Source organism: Pholcus phalangioides, unplaced genomic scaffold, assembly GCF_987345545.1.
Source record: "Pholcus phalangioides strain wild (caught in Gottingen) unplaced genomic scaffold, Ppha-v1.0 ptg000008l_1, whole genome shotgun sequence".
NCBI lineage: Eukaryota > Metazoa > Arthropoda > Arachnida > Araneae > Pholcidae > Pholcus > Pholcus phalangioides.
The window spans coordinates 5076780-5101416 of NW_028301601.1; the positions used below are offsets into that span (position 1 = coordinate 5076780).

General features: G+C 38.3%; 1 protein-coding gene across 1 annotated transcript; it reads left to right on the top strand.

Annotated features, from left to right (window-relative positions):
* The first annotated feature begins 6074 nt into the window (after positions 1-6074).
* On the top strand, positions 6075-23651 carry LOC149083539 (pyrokinin-1 receptor-like). The gene is made up of 3 exons (XM_089235371.1): positions 6075-6202; positions 14070-15101; positions 23180-23651. The coding sequence occupies exons 2-3, from the start codon at positions 14276-14278 to the stop codon at positions 23524-23526; spliced, it is 1173 nt and encodes a 390-aa protein (XP_089091497.1). The 5' UTR covers positions 6075-6202; positions 14070-14275; the 3' UTR covers positions 23527-23651.
* The last annotated feature ends 986 nt before the right edge of the window (positions 23652-24637 follow it).

The following is a 24637-nucleotide window of genomic DNA, read 5'->3' on the forward strand; positions in this document are numbered from 1 at the left end:
GACTTGTTACTTAATTACTAAGTATTTAATCAATTATTCATTCTCAAAATTCGATCGTACAGTTGCGTTGTGTTTAAGACAAAAAAAACAAATTAACATACAATAACCCAGTTATTAAACGCACGGAGGCAAGTTAGAAGTTTAAAAATTATTTAATAGAGAAGTTTAACACAACATACATCAATATAGACTATAATGTATCTCCTTAACAATTACTGATTTACGCGATCAGCACCAATGCAATTAACCTATACTGTATCTGAGACATTACACCCTACATAAGAATTCAACAATTTCCTAACTGGACATTACGGGTTAAGGGAACGATAGAGTGGTGTACTCACCCCAGTCCTCGTGTGTGATCGCCTTGCCATCTTAGCTGCTGCTGTTTTTCCCGCACGGCACTTTCTCTAGGGCGGCACTCTATCCTTTTTCTTCGTTATATTCCGCGACTCTCCACTATCTCTTACTCCATCTCTCCTACTATCTCTCTTCCTATCTCTCTTACTCTTCTCCTACTATCTCTTACTCTCCATCTTACTCAAGAGTCTGACCCCCTCTTACTATATCTTTTCATCATCAGCCCCCTGATTTTACATCCTCTTCGGCTCCTCCCTAGAACCCAGGATTCGCTCCGTCTTCCAATTTTTCTTTCCGTGCTACATTTCAATTTGCGGCCTCAAGCAAGGGCAATTTGATTGGACTTACGCGTGACCATTCCGGAGAAGATCGGTGCCATTCATCCCAAATAAATTTCGCCCCTTCCTAAATAATCAGAATGCCCACGTGCACCGGTCACCTTCATATCCATACCTAAGGCGACCCCCATGTTACAAGCAGAGCACAGGTGCTCTAATTGAAATGCCGCTTTGTATTGTATATTTCCTCTCTTACGTCTATTTCATTATTCTCGCTCTCCCTAACTTCTCCACACCTACGCCTCAGGAATCGAATCTCATTCCGTTACAGCTCCTATTCACGTATTTTAGACAAACACCCTTCTCCTGTCACCAAGCCTTGAGCATGCCAGGTGACGGTTATACACCCGTGTGAACGTCGTACCGACAGTTTGCTTAAGGGTGGCCTATACATGACGACTCGATCTCATTCTAATCTCCTCATTCTTCAATACCCTCTCTCTTTTCAAGTTGCGTTCAAATTGCATCTTCCTTTCAGTGAAGGTCCCGAATCCATTAACATCCACTATTCATGTATTTTCCATCTTACATTCATTTCGTAGCTTCATACCTTGCCAGATGAATTGTGCTTCATCGGCAGTTGGCCTAAAGCACGTTCTTCCTTTCTTACATATTCTTATATCACTCGTGGCCGCCCTGCACGTGTTCTTTACAACTACCCCAAAGTCAAGTTACCAAACACAGTCTCAATACCACACCTGTTACCTAGTCACAATTAATCCTTTAAACACACAATAATCCTTAGACAATTAACCATTTAAATAAATTAACAATTTTAACTAATTACCTTTATATTCAAATAATTACAAATACTTATGAGCGGAACGGACCCGCTCATACTAGGTTACCATCCATCGCAAGGCGAAAAACGCTACAACGGGAAAACGTGACATCGTGACGTCACAGAGCATCGTTTATGATCGGTCACTACACAAACAATTTGGGAAAGCCTAAATATTCGCTCCATTTTATAATACACGTTTGTTTCAAGAAATTAGACCATCCCAGAAATTCACATGAAATGCTCAGGTAATACGATCATTGTCCCCCAATCGGAAGCCGTGATCTTCTACAACAATCCGTTTATAAAGAAGTGAAGTCTAGGGTATAAAATTTTAATCAGAGGATATGACGTCACTCTCCGCCATCAATACAAATATTATTATTAACAGCTGGCTGATGCGAAGATATATTTTTTTGGAAGGGGAGAAAATTCAACTGTCCCTGCGGGAAATCGAACCCACGTCCTTTCACTTTCCGGGTGAACGCCCCTAAACCACTAGACTACAGAGGCAACGAGTATCTCAATCTTTCCTTAGAGCTCGCGTGCACTGAACGGGACCGTTCGTGGACGGTCGGGCACAATTCAGGCCAAAGCTAGCTCACAATTGCTGACGATGGCACCAGATGGCGACTTATCCGAGGATGACGTCACTCTGCGCTATCCATACAAAGGTTATTAACAGCTGGTGGATGCGAAGATATACCAAACGACTGTTTCGACTTTCCTAGTCGAAAACAGTCGATTGACAGTGATTAATAGTTCATGGCCCATCTTATTCATACCGTTGAAATTTTTGAACACTTCGATCTTATCTCCCCGACACCTGCGTTCTTCCAATGTAAACATATAGAAGAAATCAAGATTTTCTTCATAGCTCAAGAAGGGGGGAGGTCCAGGGCATCTCCGGCAAAACCATTAGCTTCACGACATTTGCGAATTTTCTAACAATCCCATCGATTTTATTCAGAATTTCCCCTCCACCATGACCCGTTGTAACCTATCTCTCAACTACGAATTTATCTAATTCAACAAGTTGCCCCCAATCTCGTGTAAACGCTTCAAGAGTTTACCATGTTGGACCCGATCGAATGCCTTCTGAAAATCAAGATAAACAACATCGACATTTTTGCCCTTTCCTAAAGCCTTAGCCACGTGATCATAGAAGCAAATGAGGTTGGCCACATGACTTCCCCTTCCTGAATCCATGCTGATTTTCCGAAAATACATTATCATCGTGCATCCTCTTCACTAATTGCCTTGTGATATTAATTTCCAAAATTTTCGTGAGAGAGCACGTCAAGCTCAATGGACGATTATTGAACACGGTTTCTCTACTACTCTTTTTAAATATCGGAATCACATTAGCAGGCTTCCATTCCTTCGGGACGTTATCAGAACGCTACTCCTGTAAATCTGTGCGACTCTCCCCAACAATTAACTAATAATAAGTAAATAGCGAGGAAACATTAAAACTAAATTGAACAATATTCGGGATGTTTTTTTTTCCCAACTCAACATTTTCTCAAGAGAAATTTCCGTGACTTTCTCATTAAGGCATGGCGACAACTTCCTATTCCAAGTATCTCTTGGAATAGCAATTAATAACACGGAATTTCATTGTTCATCCCTTTGTTTTTTCCTAGACACACATCCGACAAACATTTAACGAAAAACATTGTCAGAAGTTCCCGGACGTGAATTCTCAGAGGATTCTTTGGAGAAAACGGAGGAGAGGATTAAAGGATCAAGTATATATATATATATACTGTATATAAATAAGAGGAGACTTTTTTTTCTTTTACCTCCAACACAAGAAAAAAAGAAATATCCCGTTTTTTTCCCGAATGCTCGTCCAACTTTCAGCGATCGAAAAAAACCGCCGAGACTTGTTTTTTTTGTATGAAAACATTTTTTCCTTCGCTCTCTTTAGTGCTGATACATTATACATATACAGTACTCCCACAAACAGCTATTACTAAGATTTTCAAAGAATATCCTACTTTGTCTGAACGATTTTGAATCCTTGATAAGATGATCATGATTTGATTTTTTCCTGTAATATTTAAAACTTTTGGAGGATTTTCGGGATTGGCCCAATTCGAAAAAAATCCGCAACTTTCTGTACACAAACTCTCCTACACAGAAGTGTTTTACGTATTCAAAGATGATTTTCCGTGCAATTCATATGAGCAGCACAAGTAAATCTTCAACGTTATTATTGAAAATCATGACGGAAAATTATGGGTCACTCAAAAAAAAGAAGTAAATGTTAAAATTTTTTACATCAATAGAGGCCAAGAATGAATTTAAAAATCCCGCTTCCCTAAAGTGGCGTCATTCAAACAACACGATATTAGGTACAGCACAAACAAAGAAAGAGATAAACAAAATAAGAAGCTAGAGAGAGGAAAGAAAGAAAAAAGAAAGTGGAAAAACGTTTTTTTTACGGATATCGCCAAGAAGCGCGAGAGGCGATTAGTAGACAACTGTTATCATTTTTAATAATTTTTTGCGGCTTTAATAATTGCATTCTGCCGCTGATTTTGTTGTTTTCACGAGTTTCTAGGTGAGATGTATGTACTTAAATTTTTTCATAATTTTTTGCGAACGACAATTTCTCTTGTATAATATGTCATTATTACACGAAGCCAGAATGTTGCTATCCCATCCAACATCGCGAATCAATTATTTGAACTCTATAAAACAAGTAAATTAAATATTGCTATGAATTATACTGTTACTTAAGATTACGAGAATTGTCTACACCAGGGGGCCTTCAACATTTCAAACATTGTAGGCCATCAAGTCATACTGTGCTATTTAAAAATTAGAATGAAATCTGTAAAGGATGTATAGCGGGACGCATTTGGTCTTGTCGGAGTTCAAAAGCTCTAAGATTTATACAGATTTAATGTACATATTATACAGTGGTGTCTTAACCGATGGAAAAGCACACCCAGAGTAGAGGGTCCAAAATGTTTTGGAGAAATTTCTGTTATTCGTAAATTATGTTCCCTTAAATTAATTAATTTTAATGAATAAACATACATATATATATGTGTTTATTCATTATAAAATTAATACACTTTTTTACCGTATTTTCCTCCGTATAACCCGTGGATTATCTGTTAAAAAAAGTGGTTAAACATTAAAAACTAAGGATTATCTACCGCTGAGAACAATCTTCAGAAAATGATGTTATCAGCCTGAAGAGTATTGTGATGAGTTTGAATTTGAAGGTTTTTGATTGAACTGTAAATTTTGTTTCGTGTGTAAAATAATACTATTGTTTCGTAAATAAATTTCATTAATTGGCGTACCAATGGGATGATTCTTGAAGGTTAGGTTTTTTTTGGTTTTTTTCTTAAATCCTGCGGATAATATGCCACCTTGGATTATACGCAGGAAAATACGGCACTGTGGAAATTTTCAATTATAAAGAATATTGAAATGAGTACACATTTTAACTGGAAATAAAACAAAAAATGAGATCAAAACATTCCAGCAAAACGTACTCACTTGGGTCGATGAAGCACCAGAAAACGATGACCCCACTTATATGGGATACTCCAACTGGTATATTATTCCCGAATATTTTTTGTATAATATATCATTTTCACACTTGTTATCCAAAGTCAATCGGTTTCTTGGCGATGGTGCGTGCGTGCGTATGTGTGTGTTGTGTGTGTGATATATAGAAAGACATTGTGGCGCTTCTTATTAAGCTAAACCAATATTATATTTTTATAGAAGTTTATTTTATTCACGTATCCAGTCTTGGTATGAACAGCTGAAGCTGAGAGTGACATCGCACGCGTATGTATCCAAAATGCAATATACCACCATAAGATTCAAGAAGCAATTTTTTTTTTTTTGTATAATTGAAAGTATGTGTGCATTAATTCTCATGCCATTACATCGATCGACTTAGTTTTTTATAGGCGCGAACCCCAGCTTGGTGGCCATAAACCAAAGTAATACAAACTCTATATATGTATGGAAGACAGCGATCACATTTAATTTTTAATGTGTATAGAAAGCAAATGGTAAATAATCGCGAATAAACAAATATTCAATTCCGAATTCAATATCCGCAACTTGTTGAATACAATCCCACGAAAAGTCAATATTATTATTTCTTTACCGTTACGTTATTTTCCTCGCGGAAAAGTAATAGGATTTCCTGACAATAAATTTAATGTTTATAAAACAATAGCAAAAGTAGAAATATTTATTTTATATAACATAATATTACCACACCAAAAGACAGAAAAAGAAAAACCCTTTTTTTTCCTCTTAAACCTTGTGTAAACAACGCCAACTGCAAAAGTATTGGAAAAGATACACCCTCAAATCAAAGATATAGCAATGTTATGAGTATGGGGGTGAACACTCAAAATTGGACGTTGTTCTTTCTCATTTTTGCGAGAGACTTCCTAAAATAAAGGTGCACTATCTTCGGGCGATTTTGGAATCGATCCTGAAGTTTAGTTTGAGGCTCTACAGATGGCAGAAACGTCGCTGATATGTCTTCTCTCTCTGCCCACACGCGTTTTGCTGTTTCATTCACCAAAGACACTTTCTTAAGAGAACGACCATCGCTCTCAGACATTCTCTCTCGTATGAACACAATTCAAAATTTCTCGGGAAAGTTTTGCATCCCAATCAAAATCTACAAGATGAGATATAACTCGGAATTCGGAAAGAGACACACGGAAAAGTAATTATAATATTATTCTAGATTACTTCCACTTGTTGATTTTTCGACTATTTTTTGAGAAAAAGTATCTCAATGCCAGATTTTAAATTTAATGTACGGCATTATTTAGAAGATTGATACATTTTAAGGTTTGCATTTTATTTGCAGTTATTATTCAAATTTATCTGATAAGAAACAGTATATATTTCCGATATCCATAATACTTTTTGAAGGCAATTTTGAAATTTTTTGAAAATGTTGGAAAAAGTCATAAATAGATGTTGAATGTCATTCGGTCTATAGTTTCAATAGGTCATAGTTCAAACATCATGTGAAAATTTCTCCGGGATGTACACGGTTTTATCCTACTGATATAGACCTATTGAAACTACTACCACTAAACCAGGCATGCACCTCATCCATATTCCTCAGCGGAACTTTTAACGAATTGGTGCATGTTGGAATGTGTGTGTACGTATAGTGAATCTTCCATGAAGTTTGTTTCTGTGCAAAGCGTGTTATGTGTAGCGCTTCCATCTGCAAACAATTTTTTTTTAATTATGAGTTTTTCTTAACTCATAGTGAGTGAAGTGTAATGAATGAATAATTATACCGTTTTACGCCTATTGCTATCCCGTTAAAAAGCCTCGTCGCAGAGAGCAACAGGCCCACAACAATATAATTATTCATTCATTACACTTCACTCACTATGAGTTGAGAAAAACTCATGGTAAAAAAAATTGATTGCAGATGGCAGCACTACACATAACAAGCTTTACACAGAAACAAACTTTACGGAAGGTTCACTATACGTACACACATATTTCAACATGTACTAATTGGTTGGAAGTTACGCAGAGGAATATGGACGAGGTGCATGTCTGTGTGGTTTAGTAATAATAGTTTCAATAGGTCTATATAAGTAGGATGAAACCGTATACCCCCATCCGGAGAAATTTTCACATGATGTTTACTTTCTAAAGAATATTACATTTTTATTATGGGAATGTATAATAGATACCCTGAAAATTCGATCGATAATTTATAATTAATAACTTATAGTTGTTATTATCTGTGATTAGTTTTCATGTTATTCGTACTTTAATTCATAAATTTTATAGTAATTCGTATCAAGTGATTTTCTCGTAAGAATATACATTTTGGTATTGCTCTTACTATTGTAAACCCTTTAAATTTATTTAAAATATGCTTATTTAATTACAATAAATTAAGGATTCCCATAAAGATGTTTGCAGACCACGGAAACTCGATAGACTGAATTAAAATCCTTTGTAGGCATGAATTACTGGTTTTAAAGAATGTATATAGACGTGAGGGGTCGTCAGGGCCACATAGTACAGGGAGGTCGATTTATCATTATTTACTCATACAATATTGTTGGCCGAGGCCTGTACAAGAGAATGCGTCAATGTTCTTAATATCAGGCCAAGAATGCCCTTGGGTAGGTGCTAATCACAAAAGAGTAGCCATAAAATGTTTAAATATTGCAAACTTAATTATTTACTTCCCATTTCTCGACTCAGGCACAACGACATTATTTTCTAATTTAATAACACCTGAAACTGACTCCCGGCTCAACAGCTCTAAATGAATCCTAACATGAATATAAACGAGCTCATTCAGAATTCCCTTCAAACTGCTGCGTTGCTGTGAAGTAACAGTTACACGCATCAAACCGAATTATTTAAAATTCTATAAATGATTTTATTGAAATATATATGGTTGAAAAGAAACGAATATGAAATAAATTGAATAAATGAACCATATCACGCATAACTTGTTCGAAATATTCATTCATATAAGTTGAAATTAATAATCCAATCAACTCCTACTAACGAAATTGTTTGGAAAGGTACACGCACACACACTGATAAAAACACGTTTCCGAAGGCCTTTTGTGAGCTCAGACCAATCAATATTGCAATCAACGCTTTTGAAATGAAGTTTGTCAATTTAAATTTCAAATCGGCTTAAAGAAAGAAATTTACTCACAGAAGGCGAGGAATTTCACGGATTTAAAAAGACATTTGAACCAGATCAGATCGAATGTCACGCCAAGTTCCGTTGGCTAAGGTGATGCCTATTTTGTTAAACGACTGCAGAAATTTCTGCAGTCTTCTTCTCTTCTGCATTCTTCTCTTCATGATCTCGATACCGAAATTTTATCATTAAAATAATTCCGTAGGGCAGCGGATCTCAACCTTTTCTGACTCGCGGTCGGAGCCCTATTAACTCGAGGAGCCCTTTTTAGTATATTATTTATATAGGGTACCCCTTTAGGCCTCTTTTTTTTTGTTTGTTCATCAAATTTATTAATTTATTTTATTATCCTCGAGTGGCCGCGAAGCCCCCTTGAAAGTGCACACGGAGCCCCAAGGGCTCCACGGAGCACCGGTTGAAAACAGCTGCCGCAGGGGGAAAAAAACGAATTGATTGAATTGAGGAATTTAGAAGATGTGTTTATTGGCCATTTGACATTTGTTTTTTTCTCCTACTTGTACAGTAAAACCTCCGCTAACGTCCACCTCCGAATAACAGCCACATTTTTTAGAATCAAACGCGTCCCATAGACTTAACACTAGAAGAAACCCCCCGAACAACGGCAACTTTAGGCATGGAGTCGGGAAAAAATACGCATATCGGATAAGAAAAAATAATTTATAAGCTGATTCTTTAAGGGGATCTTCCCCACTCCTCAAACTTTATGGGGGGGGGGGATCATTACTTATGCTTTATTTTCCTGAGTACAAGTGCTAGATGGGTATGTTGAAACACTGGAGAGGAAAAAAACATGAAGAGATAATATAGGGGGATAACAGAAGAGACATGTTGTCAGCATTCTAATCACTACGGGGATAGGCAAGTTATCCGATTTCTAGAAATCCTTCGTTTATTCAGCCCTCCTTACTCTAACGCAGTGATTCCCAACGTGTGCGTTTACGCCTCCTGGGGGGCGATGGAATGTTCCAGAGGGCGGTAGAAGCTACAGCTATAACATAGGATCCTATGGATTAGATTGTGTCGGGGGGGGGGCGATGAGAGAGAAAAATTTGTGAAGAAGGGGACGAGATGAGGCAAAAAAGGTTGGGGAACTATGCTCTAAGGCAGTGGTTCTCAACCTGGGGCCATATGACCCCCTTGTGGTCCTGGGATATTCCAGGGGTCCACGGGAGAAAATCAGAAGAAGGGTGATCCACGACAGGTGGTGAAGGAAGTCATAGAGAGCTGTGAAGAGAAAAAAAGCTTTAAAAGTGACACACCTGGTTGAAAAATATTACTACTTTCAGAATCCATCAGATCCGTCCATAGAACCAGGGGCATCTTAACCCTTGGGTATATGCGGGCATGACCCGGGTCCTCATGTCTATAATGGAGGCAGGGGGACTGCTCTATATGGGATCTGGCACTATGATTTTCATATGAAAGCTGTTACCAGCTAAGTATAGATCACTCATAGTTAGAAAAACTGGTGGCAGATGGCAGCACTACACATAACAAGCATTACACAGAAACAAACTTCACGTCAGGTTTCACTACACGTACACACACATTCCCGCATGTACCAATTCGTTAGAGGTTCCGCAGAGGAATATGGACGTGGTACATGTGTGGTATAGTAGTAGTAGTAGCTAAGTATAGAGGGCTGCCAGAGCAACGGTTGACGTGTTGGGAGGGTGGATTTGTCGTGCAGGTTCGTTGGATTTACACAGACCGTTTTTTATAATTTAATAACCGACCATATAATTTGACTCCTGGGTGAGATGATAACCCATCGTTTGACCATTTGCCTAGCCAGGATTCAAGAGATTGATTTGACTTATTACAATTTCATTCGTAATAAAAAAATAGAAAGTGTCTCACTGTTGGTTGTGGGAAAAAAATGTGATGATCCATAGGGGGCCACGAGCTGAAAAAGGTTAAGAAACACTGTTCTAAGGGATGGTTCCGTCTAAAAAAAATGCTGTTCGCAAATAGGAATAGAAATGTCCAGGGTATTAATTTTTTTGAGAGGAACGTGTCAATCTTTCTTTTTTAACAAGAATATATGTCAGCGCCTATGTCTTCAGCTTTCGGATTGGCCTGTGTGATCAAGGAACTACAGTAGAATCCCGTTATAACGAACTCCAAGAGACCGTAGAAATCACTTCGTTATAACGAAATTTCGTTATATAGGAATTCTAGGTTATTTAAAAATCTTCCTACGTAAACTTATCTGGGGGATTAGAAAAGTGTTCGTTAAAACAAGTTTTTTCGCTATAACGGTATTCGTTATAACGGAAATCGACTGTATTTGTTGTTGCTGGTACACCGTCTTGATCCATATCAGTTTTTTTCGTTTGTTGTGTTCTACCCGAGCACCATAAGCCGGAATTTTAGGATGGCATAATAGTACGATTAAGTAGATCGATTAATCATTTATTATAATATTATCAATATAATCATACAAACTAATGTATCGTAATCAGTTACAGAATGGATTGTCATTTCACATCTGTGCTATATATACATAGATCGCAAATTTTAGTGTGTTTTTTCTTCCAGAAATAAAAGCTACCCTCTCCCAATAGCGGCCACATTTTCACGGTCCCGTTAGTGGCCGTTGTTGGAAGGTTTTACTGTATTATCAAAGATATTTAATTTATTGTAGAAATCAAAAAGGAAAAAAAGAGGGTGGATGTCTTATTTGACCCTAATAGGTGGAAAACAATAAATGTATCCCCGAACTATATCATTACTGGTCGTTATAATAAACCGATAATAAAAATCGAAAATTTAGTTCGCAGTATTTGATCCAAGAAAGGATAACATCTTATAAGATGTGACCGAAAATTTTGTTCGTTATATGCCAGATTCACTATAGGGGGGTTCGATTGTATATTATACTGGTCTATTAATTTTACTTATAAAACGTAACGATTCTCATGATCATGTAAAAGGCTAGCTGCTCATCCGAGATTGACTCTGATGAATATGGACTCATGGACGCTCTGGTCAAGCCTTCACGTAAATTCGTTCCGTTGAGCAGTCGAAAACTACTATAGCTAGCAACTCTGGCTTATAACGATCGTCCGGATATAACGAAAGAAATGTTTGATTCCGTTCCCATACGACGTTCTCATTAGGCCCAACGATATAATGAATCAGATTTTTGATCTCCTGAAGTTTGTTATAACGGAATTTCACTGTAGTGAAGTATTTATAAAAAAAGAAATAGGAAAAAAGTCGTATCTCAGGCTAATCCCTTTTTTCCTATCACTCCAATGGATCGATCGATTAAAAAATCGATCTCTTGATAAATCTCTTCATGGCGAAGTTCAAATTCGTTATATCGAATGGAAATAGGGGAAAACAGCTGAGATTGAAAACGGTTAGAGTGGAAAACGAAACCTTAAATTTTGTCAGATATTTTGTCTCTTCTCATCAGAACAATTCAGCATCTTCTAATTAGAATACGATGGATGGCGAAATTCGTTCCACGAATAATACTCTTACTTAATTTCTTCTGTGATTGTTTCCTTCCAATTATAGATATTTTCTTCATTTCCTAGTTTATTCAAAGCATTTAGGGGATTGGCTTCCCATTCTTTCCTATGGAAAAATCTTCATCCTTCAAGGAACATTTAAAAGCTTTCAATTAACTTTAGGCACTCAATTTTTTTTCTCAAATGCTATGGACATGATATTTTTATACAATTTATCTCGAGCATTTTGGATTTTAATTGCTGGTTATTTTTTTTCTCGAATTTTAACTCCAACAATATGAAAATTTTTCAAAAATCACCAAAATTTTTTAAAATAATTTTAATAAAAACCCATTGTGTTAAAGTATGTAGCCCCATAGTGTTGACAAACACACAAAGTTTCAAGATATTTGAATGTGTGATGTTCAGGACGATGTTACTTATCTAACAAAAAACTTAGTTTTGACAAAAGAGCATTTTAATGGAAAACATTAGCATATACAGGGTGTTTCAAAAAGAATCACCCGATTTGCAATGCGTATAAATTTTATATTACGTGGCTAATTATAAAGTTTTTTTACAAACCAAATTAAAGGCGCTCAATATGTCCACCTTGGGATGTACCGCATACGTCTATACGGTAGTCAAATTCGTTCCAAACTTTTGCGAGCATGTTTGCATCCACTGCGAGTGGATTTCTGTGGACTACGTGCGAAACGCTGTCGGATGCGCTTCACATTATCGTCTGACATGCGGGGACGGCCAGGGGATTTCCTTTTACTCGGGCAACCCGTGTCTCGGAATTATTTATACCATCGCCTAATGCTCTGAGCGGTAGGACGTTCAATACCAGGGTATTGTCGACGAAAAGCACGATGAATAGTTGGTACGGACTCGCACTTCGCGAAACTTAGGACACAAAACGATTTCTGTTGTGCAGTCGCCATCTTGACAAACACTGAAGTGGCGGTCGAAGGAAGAGCGTTAGCGCTGCCTGTCGGCAAATTCGTGAAACTCGAGATTCCCCTCTTTCTAACTTACATTATTCGATCAAAACGAATTAAAAGTTGAATAGTTATGATTTTTTTAAATCGGATGATGGTACAGGTAGAACAAAACTTTGAACACAGTTATACGCACAAAATTTCATAGGATTTGAAAAATTCTGAAATGTGTTTCTTGGAAAATTTGCGTGCACCAACCCCCTTAAGTAGTTGAGAAGAATGTGATCCACGGAAACTCAACTTAAAACATGTCGCAGACTTTGATCATCTCTATATAACGAAAATGGATGCAGATTAAATTGCAAACGCATTTGTTTACGATGCCTTGGGAATTTAAGTCAAGAGGATTTTTCACTCGGTGATCGTTAAGAGAGAGAGAAGTATCTTCTAATAAACGTTTCTCTATCCTACTTTTTCAACGATTATACGCCACTTGGGGAGGCGAAATCAGTTTCTTGTTCAAAGATAGAGGGCTAAGAATCTGCTCCTCTTTTTATGCGCCTGAAGTCAGTCTAGGGGTTTCAAGGCTCCAACCCAAAGCAACTGAAATACCGGTTGTATAAGAAAATACTGATGCAACACTTTGCAGAAGCATTGTGGATAAATCATCTTAGGTTTCCAAACACCCTACTCTGACGTTTCATAAGGGGCCGTTCAAGTATTACGTCATCATCGATGGGGGGGGGGGGAGGGGGTTTCCGATTTGCTGACTTTTGATGACAAGGGGGGGGAGGGGGGTTTGGATAATGCTTACGTCATCAACCACCCTTTATGAAAATATGAGTTAGGATTCAGAGGGCCAGAGCTGATGACGAAATTTTGCTGACAAGGGGGGGGGGGGGGGTCAAAAATGGCAAAAAATTTGCTTACGTAATATTTGGACTGCCCCTAAGGCAATTCTATAAAGAAAATCGTCCTACATCTTTGAAAAATATACTGGTGATCCGCTTCAAATGACCTGAATAGTCGTTGGAAAAAAAAGATCAGGATAGAGAATATCTATATCGACTATAATGATAATACTGACGACACTATTTTGTTCAAAGATGGTGCATGAGTCAGCCCCTGGGCGCTCTACTGTTTAAACATTTTTGGGACCTCTAAATTTTCAAGACGCCCCTGGTCTGCTATAGTTTTCGGATTGGGTCCCGCGTCTGTGGTATGGGCGGCGCTGGTTGTGTGAATGAAGGGAAAAAAATGAAAACATTTATTTTTATAATCGGAAGAAAAAAATGCCGTCTTATGGAAAGATTTTGCGTGTCCAACGAGACGTGCCCTTTTCCAAAATGCCTAGTACATTAAGTCAGAAACGAATTATTGCAAGAAAAACTGTAAAATGTTTTTAATTTGTATAAATTGCATATTGTGGCAAATGTGATAATTTGACGCTTTCTCATGCAGGTGTCGGTCGCCTTCGCCTGAAATTATGCGTCCTTCCCTGAAATGAGACGATCCGAAAAAATCACACAAAAGCAAAATTTTTGAGGACAAGTCCAAAAAAGCCGACAGGAAATATTTTGCTGGACCAAAGTGAACGATGATCTATAACGGATACGCCATTTATATTAGGGGAAGAAAGCATATCTAAGTCGGAATACACAAAAACAATGGAGGAATCGTATGACATCGATGGCTTGTCGTTCATCGAGAATGTCTCCTTGTACGCCAACGTGTCTCTGGACATACTGGATTTCATGCTCGGTGGACACGGTGACATCGGCGTGCAGCGCAGTGGCCTCGCGACGGTTGTGCTGATGACATTATTATACGGTGTGCTGCTTGTCACTGGTGTGATCGGAAACATGTGCACGTGCACTGTGATATTCCGGAACCGATACATGCATACGGCCACGAATTATTATCTATTCAGCCTCGCTGTGAGTGACCTGTTGTTATTGATCATGGGCGTTCCTCAAGAGATGTATCAGCTGTGGGTTCCTTCGCCCTACATGTTCGGCGAAGTGTTCTGCGTTCTCCGTGGATTTACCGCCGAAACCTCGACGAACGCTTCGATACTGACCATAACTGCTTTCACGGTGGAGCGATATGTGGCTATATGTCATCCCCTGAAGGCACACACGATGTCCAAGCTATCCAGGGCCGTCAAGACGATGGTTCTGATCTGGATAATCGCGGCGCTGTGCGCTATACCGTTGGCCATGCAATTCGGTATCATCTACCAAAGGCTACCGTCCGGCGAAGTGCTGCCGGATGCGTCGTTCTGTGCAGTAAAACACATGCAGTCTCATGCTTTCGCCGTTTCCACGGTCGTATTCTTCGGAGCCCCGATGTTAGTCATATCCGCCCTGTACGTTCGGATTGGGCTGAAGCTCCGTAAGGCGACTGATCTGTGCGAATTGCAATCCAAGGTGGAAAGCGCCGTCAACTCCAAGAGTAGGAATAGGAGTCGGATAACTATCTTGAAAATGCTAGGTATAGTATGATTTGAACATTACTTTTGCACCTCAATAATATCTATCGGATACTGTGCGCACACACTTGCACAGGGTAATCTACAAGTCACCGAAAAAGGTAAAGAATGAATCATTTAAAGATTCGTATTCAAAAAAATGTGCAGAAAAATATGCATATTATTTTTTTTCTAATAATGAAAAAGTTCATTGCCCAAAGTTTATTACATCGACAAGTGGCGCTTCAGCCGTGTAAGGTGAAAGCAATGCGTTCTGAGACACATCTGCATAAATAGAAACAGGCAGAAATTCCAGGAACTTCACCACGTCACCTTTCGATAAAACATGTAACTATTTCGATAGAAAAAAAAAGTACTCTTTTTTTAGAGAACGGAGATGTCTTTTTGATCATTTTTTCTAACACTCAATTTCTCTATCTATTCAGAAATTATAAAATAATCACATAATCATACATTTTGTTGTTAGCAATTACCGGTCAATGTATATTCAAAGTAATATCTTATGAGTTTTCAAATATTTTTTAAAAATTTTCGATCACAAAGTAGCTGTAAATTCCTATCACGTTCGCGGGAACGGGAAATTTTCCTATTCTGCGGTTATTTACTAATTTATGTTCCTAAGAAATTTTTGCATGTAGAATTGAAGCTTGTCCGTGATATCGACTGAAAGTGACACCAGTCGACGTATTCCATGGGGGCGGTAGAAACTACGGGTATAGCACAGAATTCTATGGGTTAGATTGCGTTGGGGGCACTGGGAGAAAAAAATGTTCTGAAGAAGTAGGGGCGATGAGAGATATAGAGCAGTGATTCCCAACTGGGAGCGGTAGAAGCTACGGGTATAACATAGGATCCTATGGGTTGGATTGCGTTGGGGGGTGATGAGAGAAAAAAATTTCTGAATAAGGGGGCGATGGGGGAAAAAAAGTTGGGAAACTATATGATAGAGCATATGTAATTTCCAAATTTTTTGTCCCATCGTCCCCTTCTTCAGAAATCTTTTTGTCCCATCGCCCCCCATCGCAATCTAACCCATAGAATCCTATGTTATACTCGTAGCTTCTACCGCCTCCCTGAAACTTTCCATCGCCCCAAGGGGACGTTAACGCCGACGTTGGGAATCACTGATATAGAGCCTGGACCGTGTGTGTGTGTGTACATGGTTGAAGAGATAAGGAAATAGTGTTTTTCAACAATGGATATATACGCACGCGCACACACACACACACTTGGTGGTAGGAGAGAGAGGGGTTTCCCCGTATCATCTTCATTTACTTCCATTTCATAAATGCACACATTTAGTGCTGTAAATTTGTAATTTGCCACTAATTTTTACGGTAAGTAAATTATTATATTTGAAAAAAAAATGTATTGAAATTCGTTACAGGTGGAGCCGTAACATCAAAAAGTTTGAAAAACACTTGCGCAGGTAACTTGGAAATATTTGTTGATCGCGATAGGGCTGATGCCAGACGCAATTTGACTTTTTCAAAGAGGCCTCGAAGTGGAAAAATTCTCTCTCTCTAGGAGGCCTTCATTTCCGTTTTCAATGAAGATATCAACCGAATTGTGGATAGAAATTTGAGAAATCGAAAATCACTTTGGGCAACGACATTTTCAAAGAATATTTTCTTATACTGATGTCGATAAATTTCAATTTTTTTTTACACACAATTGTTTTTTTAAAATCTAAATACATGAACCGTTGGATAATTCCTTGTCCATTAACACATTTTGTAAACATTAATGTTACATGCCACGCTGCGCGAAGAAAACTAGCTCAAGAATCCCGTATATCCTGGAAACTTTTTCGTGTTAACCATATCCAGGATATTCCGGTACAACAAAGTGAATATTCCGGATATTTCCCGCGTGATGGTCATCATACCGATGACCCTCACGCAGACTAGTAAACCCTAACAAGATGTTATCTCTATCACATTTGGTGCAGAGAGAGCTGGGATTAACTCTTCTACGTAGTGACATGGACAGAATCGGATTAGTTTTGTTTGGGATTTCAGGATAAACGTTCTGACTGCGTGAGAGAGAGAGAGAGAGGCTTGTTATTTTTCTTCCGTCATAGAGATTTTAATGAGGGGAATTTCGGTGTTGGACCAGATTACGCGTTAATAACCGGTGCCCTATTTATTGCTGTAACAACAATGCTTATTTTTGAACGTGAAACTGAATCGGAACAGATTTTTTATGAAATGTTCCTTATAATGCACAAGTGAGCGCTTGAATTCTGCCATTTAACCACAAGGAATGCAACTCGCTACTAAGGATTGGTGAATACTACTTACATTTATAGTCCCGTTCACATGTGCAAGATTGGGGTCGCTTTGGTGATAATTACCGGCATGACAACTTTTCTCCCCTCGTATGGAAGAAAAAGGTGGGAGAGAAGCTCATAAAAAAAGCCCGTCTTTCTCGGGGTGGATTGGTGGTCGACACCGATCTTCTCTCCCATAATACTTTGCGCCGCGAAAACTACTGTAAGCTCCTTCGTCAGCCATCTTGAATCAACCACTTCCGTTCAACCCACGTAACGACTTCCGGAAAGAAGAAGGGGATTACCGGCATAAACTAAACACCATGTGAATGGTTTGTAGCGAAAATCTCCGTTACCGGGAACTTATACAAATACAAATACAAATATAACGCCACAACAGGCAAAATGCCCAACGAGGCGGCTGATAAAAAGATGCCCACAAAAATATGGATGTCATACGCTTCAAAAATACAGCAACCCAATCAAAAATGCAATTAACACAAATTACAAACAATATATACACATGATAAAATACCATACAATGCCCATAAAGAATACTTATGGTTGTCTTATTCTAAGTATGGATAGCTTCTCGATTCACCCCAACATGTTTATCGTATTTCTTTTTAAACGTGTCAATTGCGTTACAATTTACTACCTCCGGGGGTAAGCTATTCCATTTATTAACACCCCTATTAGAGAAAAATTCCCTGCGACACCATAACCTTGCATTGTCCCTCACCAATCGATACTGGTGTCCCCTTGTAAAAGCAGTCGATTGGCGGTGTACTAAAAGTTCATGGTCCATCCTATCCATCCCATTGAAAATATTGAACACTTCGATCATATCTCCTCGACACCTGCGTTCATCCAATGTAAACATATTCAAAGAATGAAGTCTCTCTTCATAACTCAAGCCCTGTGTGCCAATAAGGACACGCGTAGCTCTTCTCTGCACCCCTTCAACCAAGTCTATGTCCCTCTGTAGGTATGGTCCCCAAAACCTTACAGCATACTCCAGTCCAGGACGAACTAAGCCTCGAAAAAGCGGAAGAATGACTTTAGGAGAACGCAAAGAGACCTTTTTAAAAATGAGACCAAGCATTCTATTCGCTTCTTTGACCACCGCTGAACAATGTTCAGAAAACCTAAGTCGCTCGTCAATGAGAACTCCCAAATCGGTGACTCTAGTTGCATCCGGGATAGTGACACCATTCAACTCGTAAGAGAACCGTGGGTTGTTCGAACCAAAATGAGCGACCATGCACCACTTATCAACGCTAAACGTCATGCTCCATTCATTTGCCCATGCTGCAATCTTGTTTAAGTTAACAGTCTAACTAGTTAAGTCTAAATTAAGTCTTGTTTAACTTCCCGGGATGTTTTATTGTACATGTGAACGGGGCTTATGTGGCAAATGGTGAGAGTAGGTGAAAATCTAAAAAGTGCACGAAAAAAAAAAAACAGTGACTTTGATTTTTGAAGGTAGATGTGTCGGTATTCACTGAAATCATTTTAATGTAAACGCGAAAGTGATGGTATACAGAACAATAACGCCCAGCGGGCGATATTGCCTACTTTCGAAAACACTACTCTAAAGCCCCATTCACATAGGAAATAGAAAAAGCGGGTTTAAAACCCGCTTCAAGAATTTTCACACCAATGACTGCTCTTCATTTCTTTCCTTACGAAAGACAAATGTCGTGAAGCGGGTGCTAGAACTCCCAATGGTACCGCAATATTTGCACATGTGAACGGGGCTTAAATAAACGATTTATTACCTATGTTCTTCTGCTGCTTATTTCTAACGGCCGTATTCACAGGCGCAGTTTAAGCTACAATCGCAGGATAAAGGATTAGAGATCGAGACGGATTGGTTATAATCCTGAATTTAACAAATCCGTTTCGATATCACCTCCTTTCACTTACGATTGTAGTTTAAACTGTGTCGGTGAATACGACCATAAGAAAGTAATTGCGCTTCTGTGTGTTACCTTCAAATACAACCAGGAAGTTATCTGTTAACTACGTGAACAGGGAGGGACCCACGATCATTCCTCTTATTCTAGACTTCAAACTGACCTGAGGTTTCCACCATTTAGTGTAGGTAACACTGGTGACGCATTTATAAACATTTAAATTATAAACATATAAGGATTTTTATTTTCAATCTCGTCACCAAGTTATTGAGGTATAGCTTGAACAGTTACTTATCTTCTGAAATCGATCGTGATATAGACCAGTGTTTCCCAAACTTTGATGTCGTGGCCCTTCTGGTAGTGGAAAGTAAATGTTTCGCCTACGTCTGGTAGTGAAGGTCAATTTCGAGCTCCCCCTCCTCATAAAATCCGAAAATTATAAGTTTTTTTTTTTTTTTTTAAATTTGTATATAAAATTAATATAATGAAGTAATAAATTACAATTTTGCAGAACAAAGTGTCTTATACATGTAGTGGTACTAAATGAAAATAATCAGCCGGACCGCTTAAAAAGTACTCACGGACATTGAGTACTTTTTTACATGGACTATACCCCAGGAGCATAGTTTGAGAAAATATGCTATACCCTAGTGTTCTTTTCAACCTTTCTTTCTTTCAAACCGAGCACAACTCAGGTCTAACACTATCTATGGGCGATTTACTACCTAGTGAGTTGTGTCGGAAGTGTAACTGTGTGTGTACTTAACAGTCTGAGTGCGTATGTTGTGTTGTGTTTGATTTTAGTGTTCTTCACCCGCTGGTCCACAAAAAATTTCGCCTAATTCACGTAGCCCTTCATGAGTTTAGATTTATCAATGATACACAGTCGATAAACACGGTTTAATACATTTTGCTCCGATTCGAAAGTTATTTCTTCCATTCGTTACTCTTTTTTGCCGATAGTCTCTTCCTTAGTTAATTGCAAATCCGCAATTTCTTTTCTTCTGTTTATGACTGTTTTTTTTGTCTGTCAACAAAGTATTGAATTTTTTGTATGCGCAAATGCGAGCTGATCTCCCCGTTAAAAAGTCTCGCCACAGAAAGCGACAGGCCTACAGCAAAACAACTATTCAATCATTACACTTCACTCATAGTTAGAAGAATTGATGGCAGATGGAAGCACTACACACAACAAGCATTACATAGAAACAAACTTCACGTCAGGTCCAATACACATACACACACATTCCAACACTTACCAATTCGTTAGAAGTTCCGCAGAGGAATATGGACAAGGTGCATGTGTGGTTCAGTAGTAGTAGCTAACTTCTTAACTGTTAGGCCGGGATTACACTATAAAAGTTCCATAAAAGTCTTTTTATAAAACTTGAAAAATGCTACCAATAAGATAATTTTAGTTGCATTTTCTAGAATGTAACCAATAATCTTATTGGTGGTATTTTTCAAGTTTCATGAAAGTACTTTTATCAAACTTTTATAGTGTAATCCCGGCTTTAGAGGAAATTTTCACTGATAAAATGTTTCAAATGTCAGTGAATTCATGGCCATCCGCAGTCAAGTCCAATGAAATATATTTGAAAAAAAATAATAATGAATTTAATTTTCTATATATCAGTGCTATTAGTACTTACAAATCGTATCCACTATATCTCAGAATCTATCTATATGCCATCTATGCTATCTATGCCATCTACATCTCAGAAGTAAAGTGTAATGACTGAATATTTGTAGGACTGTTGCCACAGAGAGCAACAGTCCTACAAATATTCAGTCATTACACTTCACTTCTGAGATATAGATGGCAGCACTGAAAAACCATACACAACACTAGATACGCACTCAGACTGTTAGGCACACATACTTACACTTCCGGCACAACTCACTAGGTAGTAAATTGCCCATGGCGATAGACCTGAGTTGTGCTCGGCTTGAAAAAAAAAAAAAAATCGTATCCACTACTGTATTGAACTATATGAAGAAAAACAAACTTGTAAATAGTAGTTAATAAGACTTTTAAATGGAGTAAATATGCCTGTGGGGAAAAATCAAAATTTTTTTTCTGGGGCCGTTCAAGTATTATGTAAGCAAATCTTTAGCCATTTTTGACCCCCTCGTCAGCAAAAGTCAGCGAAACTCTGACATCCCCCCCTTGTCATCCAAATTTCGTCATCAGCTCTGAATCCTAACGCATATTGGTTGGATCATCGAAAATGTACGTTTTTAATGCAAAAAAATATTTTTTTAATCGAAATTTCGGAAGAAAATACCTTTACATGTTATTACAATCAATTTCTGTTAATTTCAATGTTATTTGAAGGCTGTGAACTCAAAATTTATCTTTAATAAATTCATTGCGACCCACCCTCTAAACCATGTAATGATAAATCGCATAAAGGCCCATGGACCAAATATGGCCCTGGGGGTTATCTGATACGGCCTGCCCTCCTGAAGCCTAATTTTGTAAAAATGAACTGAGCGGCACATTTTTACAGATCGCTTAAGTGTCCCGTGGTACAATTCCCGGGAGCATTTAAGCGCCCCGTGCCACATTTTCAGATCACTTAAATGATCCGGGGGCAGTTCCAGAACACTTAAGTGATCCATGACACCTTTAGAGATCCCTTGAGTGACATGTGACGTAGTTTTAGAGTTTTAGAGCACTTAAGTGGCCCCCAGTGCCGTTCTACATCACTCAAGTTACCCGCGGCACATTCTAAGTTTGTTTAAGTGATTCGCGGCATATAATTACGAATCACTTGAGTGATGCGTGGCACAGTTCCAGAGCACTAAAGCGGCCCGGACACATTTCCAGATCACTTGGATCCGCGAAACATTTACAGATCACTAAAGTGGATCTGTAGGGCACTTATTAATGGGGGGAATGTTACTTCAAGTGCCCACAAACTATCGAAAGGTTCTTCTCATTTTTGCGCACCGAGCAAGATGCCAGTAAAAAATTTCATATTTTCATAAAGGTTGGTTGATGACGTAAGCATTATCCAAACACCCCCTCCCCGTCATAAAAAGTCAGCAAATCGGAAACCCCCCCCCCCTCCTCATCGATGCTGACGTAATACTTGAATGTCCCCTGTGCAAAATTGTGTTCGAAAAGCCTCTTTTACTCCTATGAGATTCCTCAGATCATACATCTTCAACCCATTGCTCCCGAGCACCACGGTGCTTCCTGAAGCACTCATAGTGCTCCATGCCCGTGTTTGATTTCGTGCTCGCGAGCATTTAATGAACTTCCCGATTAAACACCTTGTGCAAATTATAATCAGGGATTAAAAAATTATCCTGATTTCATGTACTCGTATGCTAAACTTTCCGTAAGGGTGCTCTTCTTTTGGGTACAGGCAGTGCTCGCGACTAGAAAAAGGTTAAAGACCTCTGCCTTAGATAGTTACTGAAATTTGCATCATATGCGGATTATATGATGATTTTTTTTTCTCAAAAAGCAGTGAACTTAGCATTCGAAGGTGAAAAAGTAAAAATACACTGTATAAAATTCCCCATATTCAAAAAAAAATTCAATTTTCCTTCGACAGAAATTATTCGAGCTGTAAAATGTTAAAATTTATGAATTTTGGTATGTTTTGAACCAGGAAATGCATCATTGCCGTGAAGCTTTATGCCTCAGGAAAAGTAATACCAAATGAGAAATATCATTTTCTTGCGATTTCCATCAATGTTAGATGAAAAATCAAGTTATTCAAATTATTTGTCTCCGGAATTATTTTATACATGACTCTCATTTTTTTTTAAAAATTAAAAATGATGCCCCGTTTCAAACTAACTATTCTGATAACGAATAACTGGATATCTTGTATATTTTGTTATTTGCTTTTGATTTCAAAATGTCTTCCAGTTGCAGTGGTCGCCTCGTTTTTCCTGTGTTGGAGCCCCTTCCACGCCCAGAGACTGATGGCGATATACATGACGGATCCGACACCTATTGTCACGGCCTTATACGTGGCGCTCAACAACATCTCCGGATTCTCCTACTACATGAGCGCGACCATCAACCCCATCCTCTACCAGGTAATGTCTCATAAGTTCCAGCAAGCCTTCAAAGACACTTTCGGACCGTTCAGCAAATGCTTAGAAGGTGAGAAAAGAGTTGATGAAGAGAGAACAGTCACGGAACACCTTAGGACTACGAGCAGTAGATTGGACCGCAGCGTAATCGGCAACAACTTGACAACTAATCTGTGATCCAGGTCCAGAAACTTTGGTGATTCTCTGTTCGGTGTTTAAATGTTGTGAATTGCTGGACGTTATGAATCGCATTGATGTTTGTTTCAGCGATGATGCGGAAGAGAATAAATAATTTCAATGTCTCTCTTCCGTTTTCCCACTACACAGCAAAAGACAAACACAAAAAATGCAGTCTTATACGATTCCGTCAGTGTATCAATCATTGCTTCGTGTTCATTACTCAGATGCTAAATGTATGCCTCCAAGCACGTCAGAAAGACCTAGGCCGACGCTATATTTTCCTTAGAAATATACGGGAAGTTGCTAATTATAGCCAAATGTGATGCCGAAAGTGAGAGAAATCACCAATCATGTCTAAAATCACTGAAAAATTGCTAATGGCCGTAAAATGAGCACTATTGCAAATCGCAATGGATTAAAAAATTTTCCACGGCAAAATATTGAACATGACAAATCTGTGGTATTTGGTCAGAACATGATATCTCAAAAAATGGCTTTTCGATCTAGAAGTAAGCCTTGATAATTATAACTAATAAGTGAGATGAATGCACGTACGGCTAAACAACATGCTGATGTATGATATTTTCATTTGTATTTGTGTTTATGATTTATTTTTGATTTTTAAATGACTATGGACATGCTTATATCTCAAAAATGTGATTTTGGAGTTATCATGTTCTGACCAAACAACATAGAAATATGCTTGATGTTTAAACAAGGTTTATGAATTCTTACAATACAATTATCAAGTTGGAAAATAATTGTTTTCAGTAAGGAATGAAACTTCAAGTAGGACAGTTAGTCCTACTTGACATACCACGTTACTTCTTCGGATAAAAAACGAACCACACACAGCCCATTATATTAGATCGATCGGCTAAGGCAACACCAGCTAGAGTAGACTTCTACTCTGCTTTAGCTGGTGTTGGCTAAGGGCCGTATTCACCGACATGGTTTAAACTGTAGTCACAATTTTTGGATAAGAGATCAATATAGATTGGTTAAAAACCTGAATTTAATCAATCCGTGTCGATCTGTCGACGTGGTCGGTTATCAAAAAATTGTGACTATAGATTAAACCAGTGGTTCTCAACCGGGGGCCATATGG

Coding starts and splice junctions, on each gene's coding strand:
- LOC149083539 (XM_089235371.1), top strand. CDS start 14,276: ATGGAGGAATCGTATGACATCGATGGCTTGTCGTTCATCGAGAATGTC. Junction 15,102..23,179: donor AACTATCTTGAAAATGCTAG/GTATAGTATGAT, acceptor AATGTCTTCCAG/TTGCAGTGGTCGCCTCGTTT.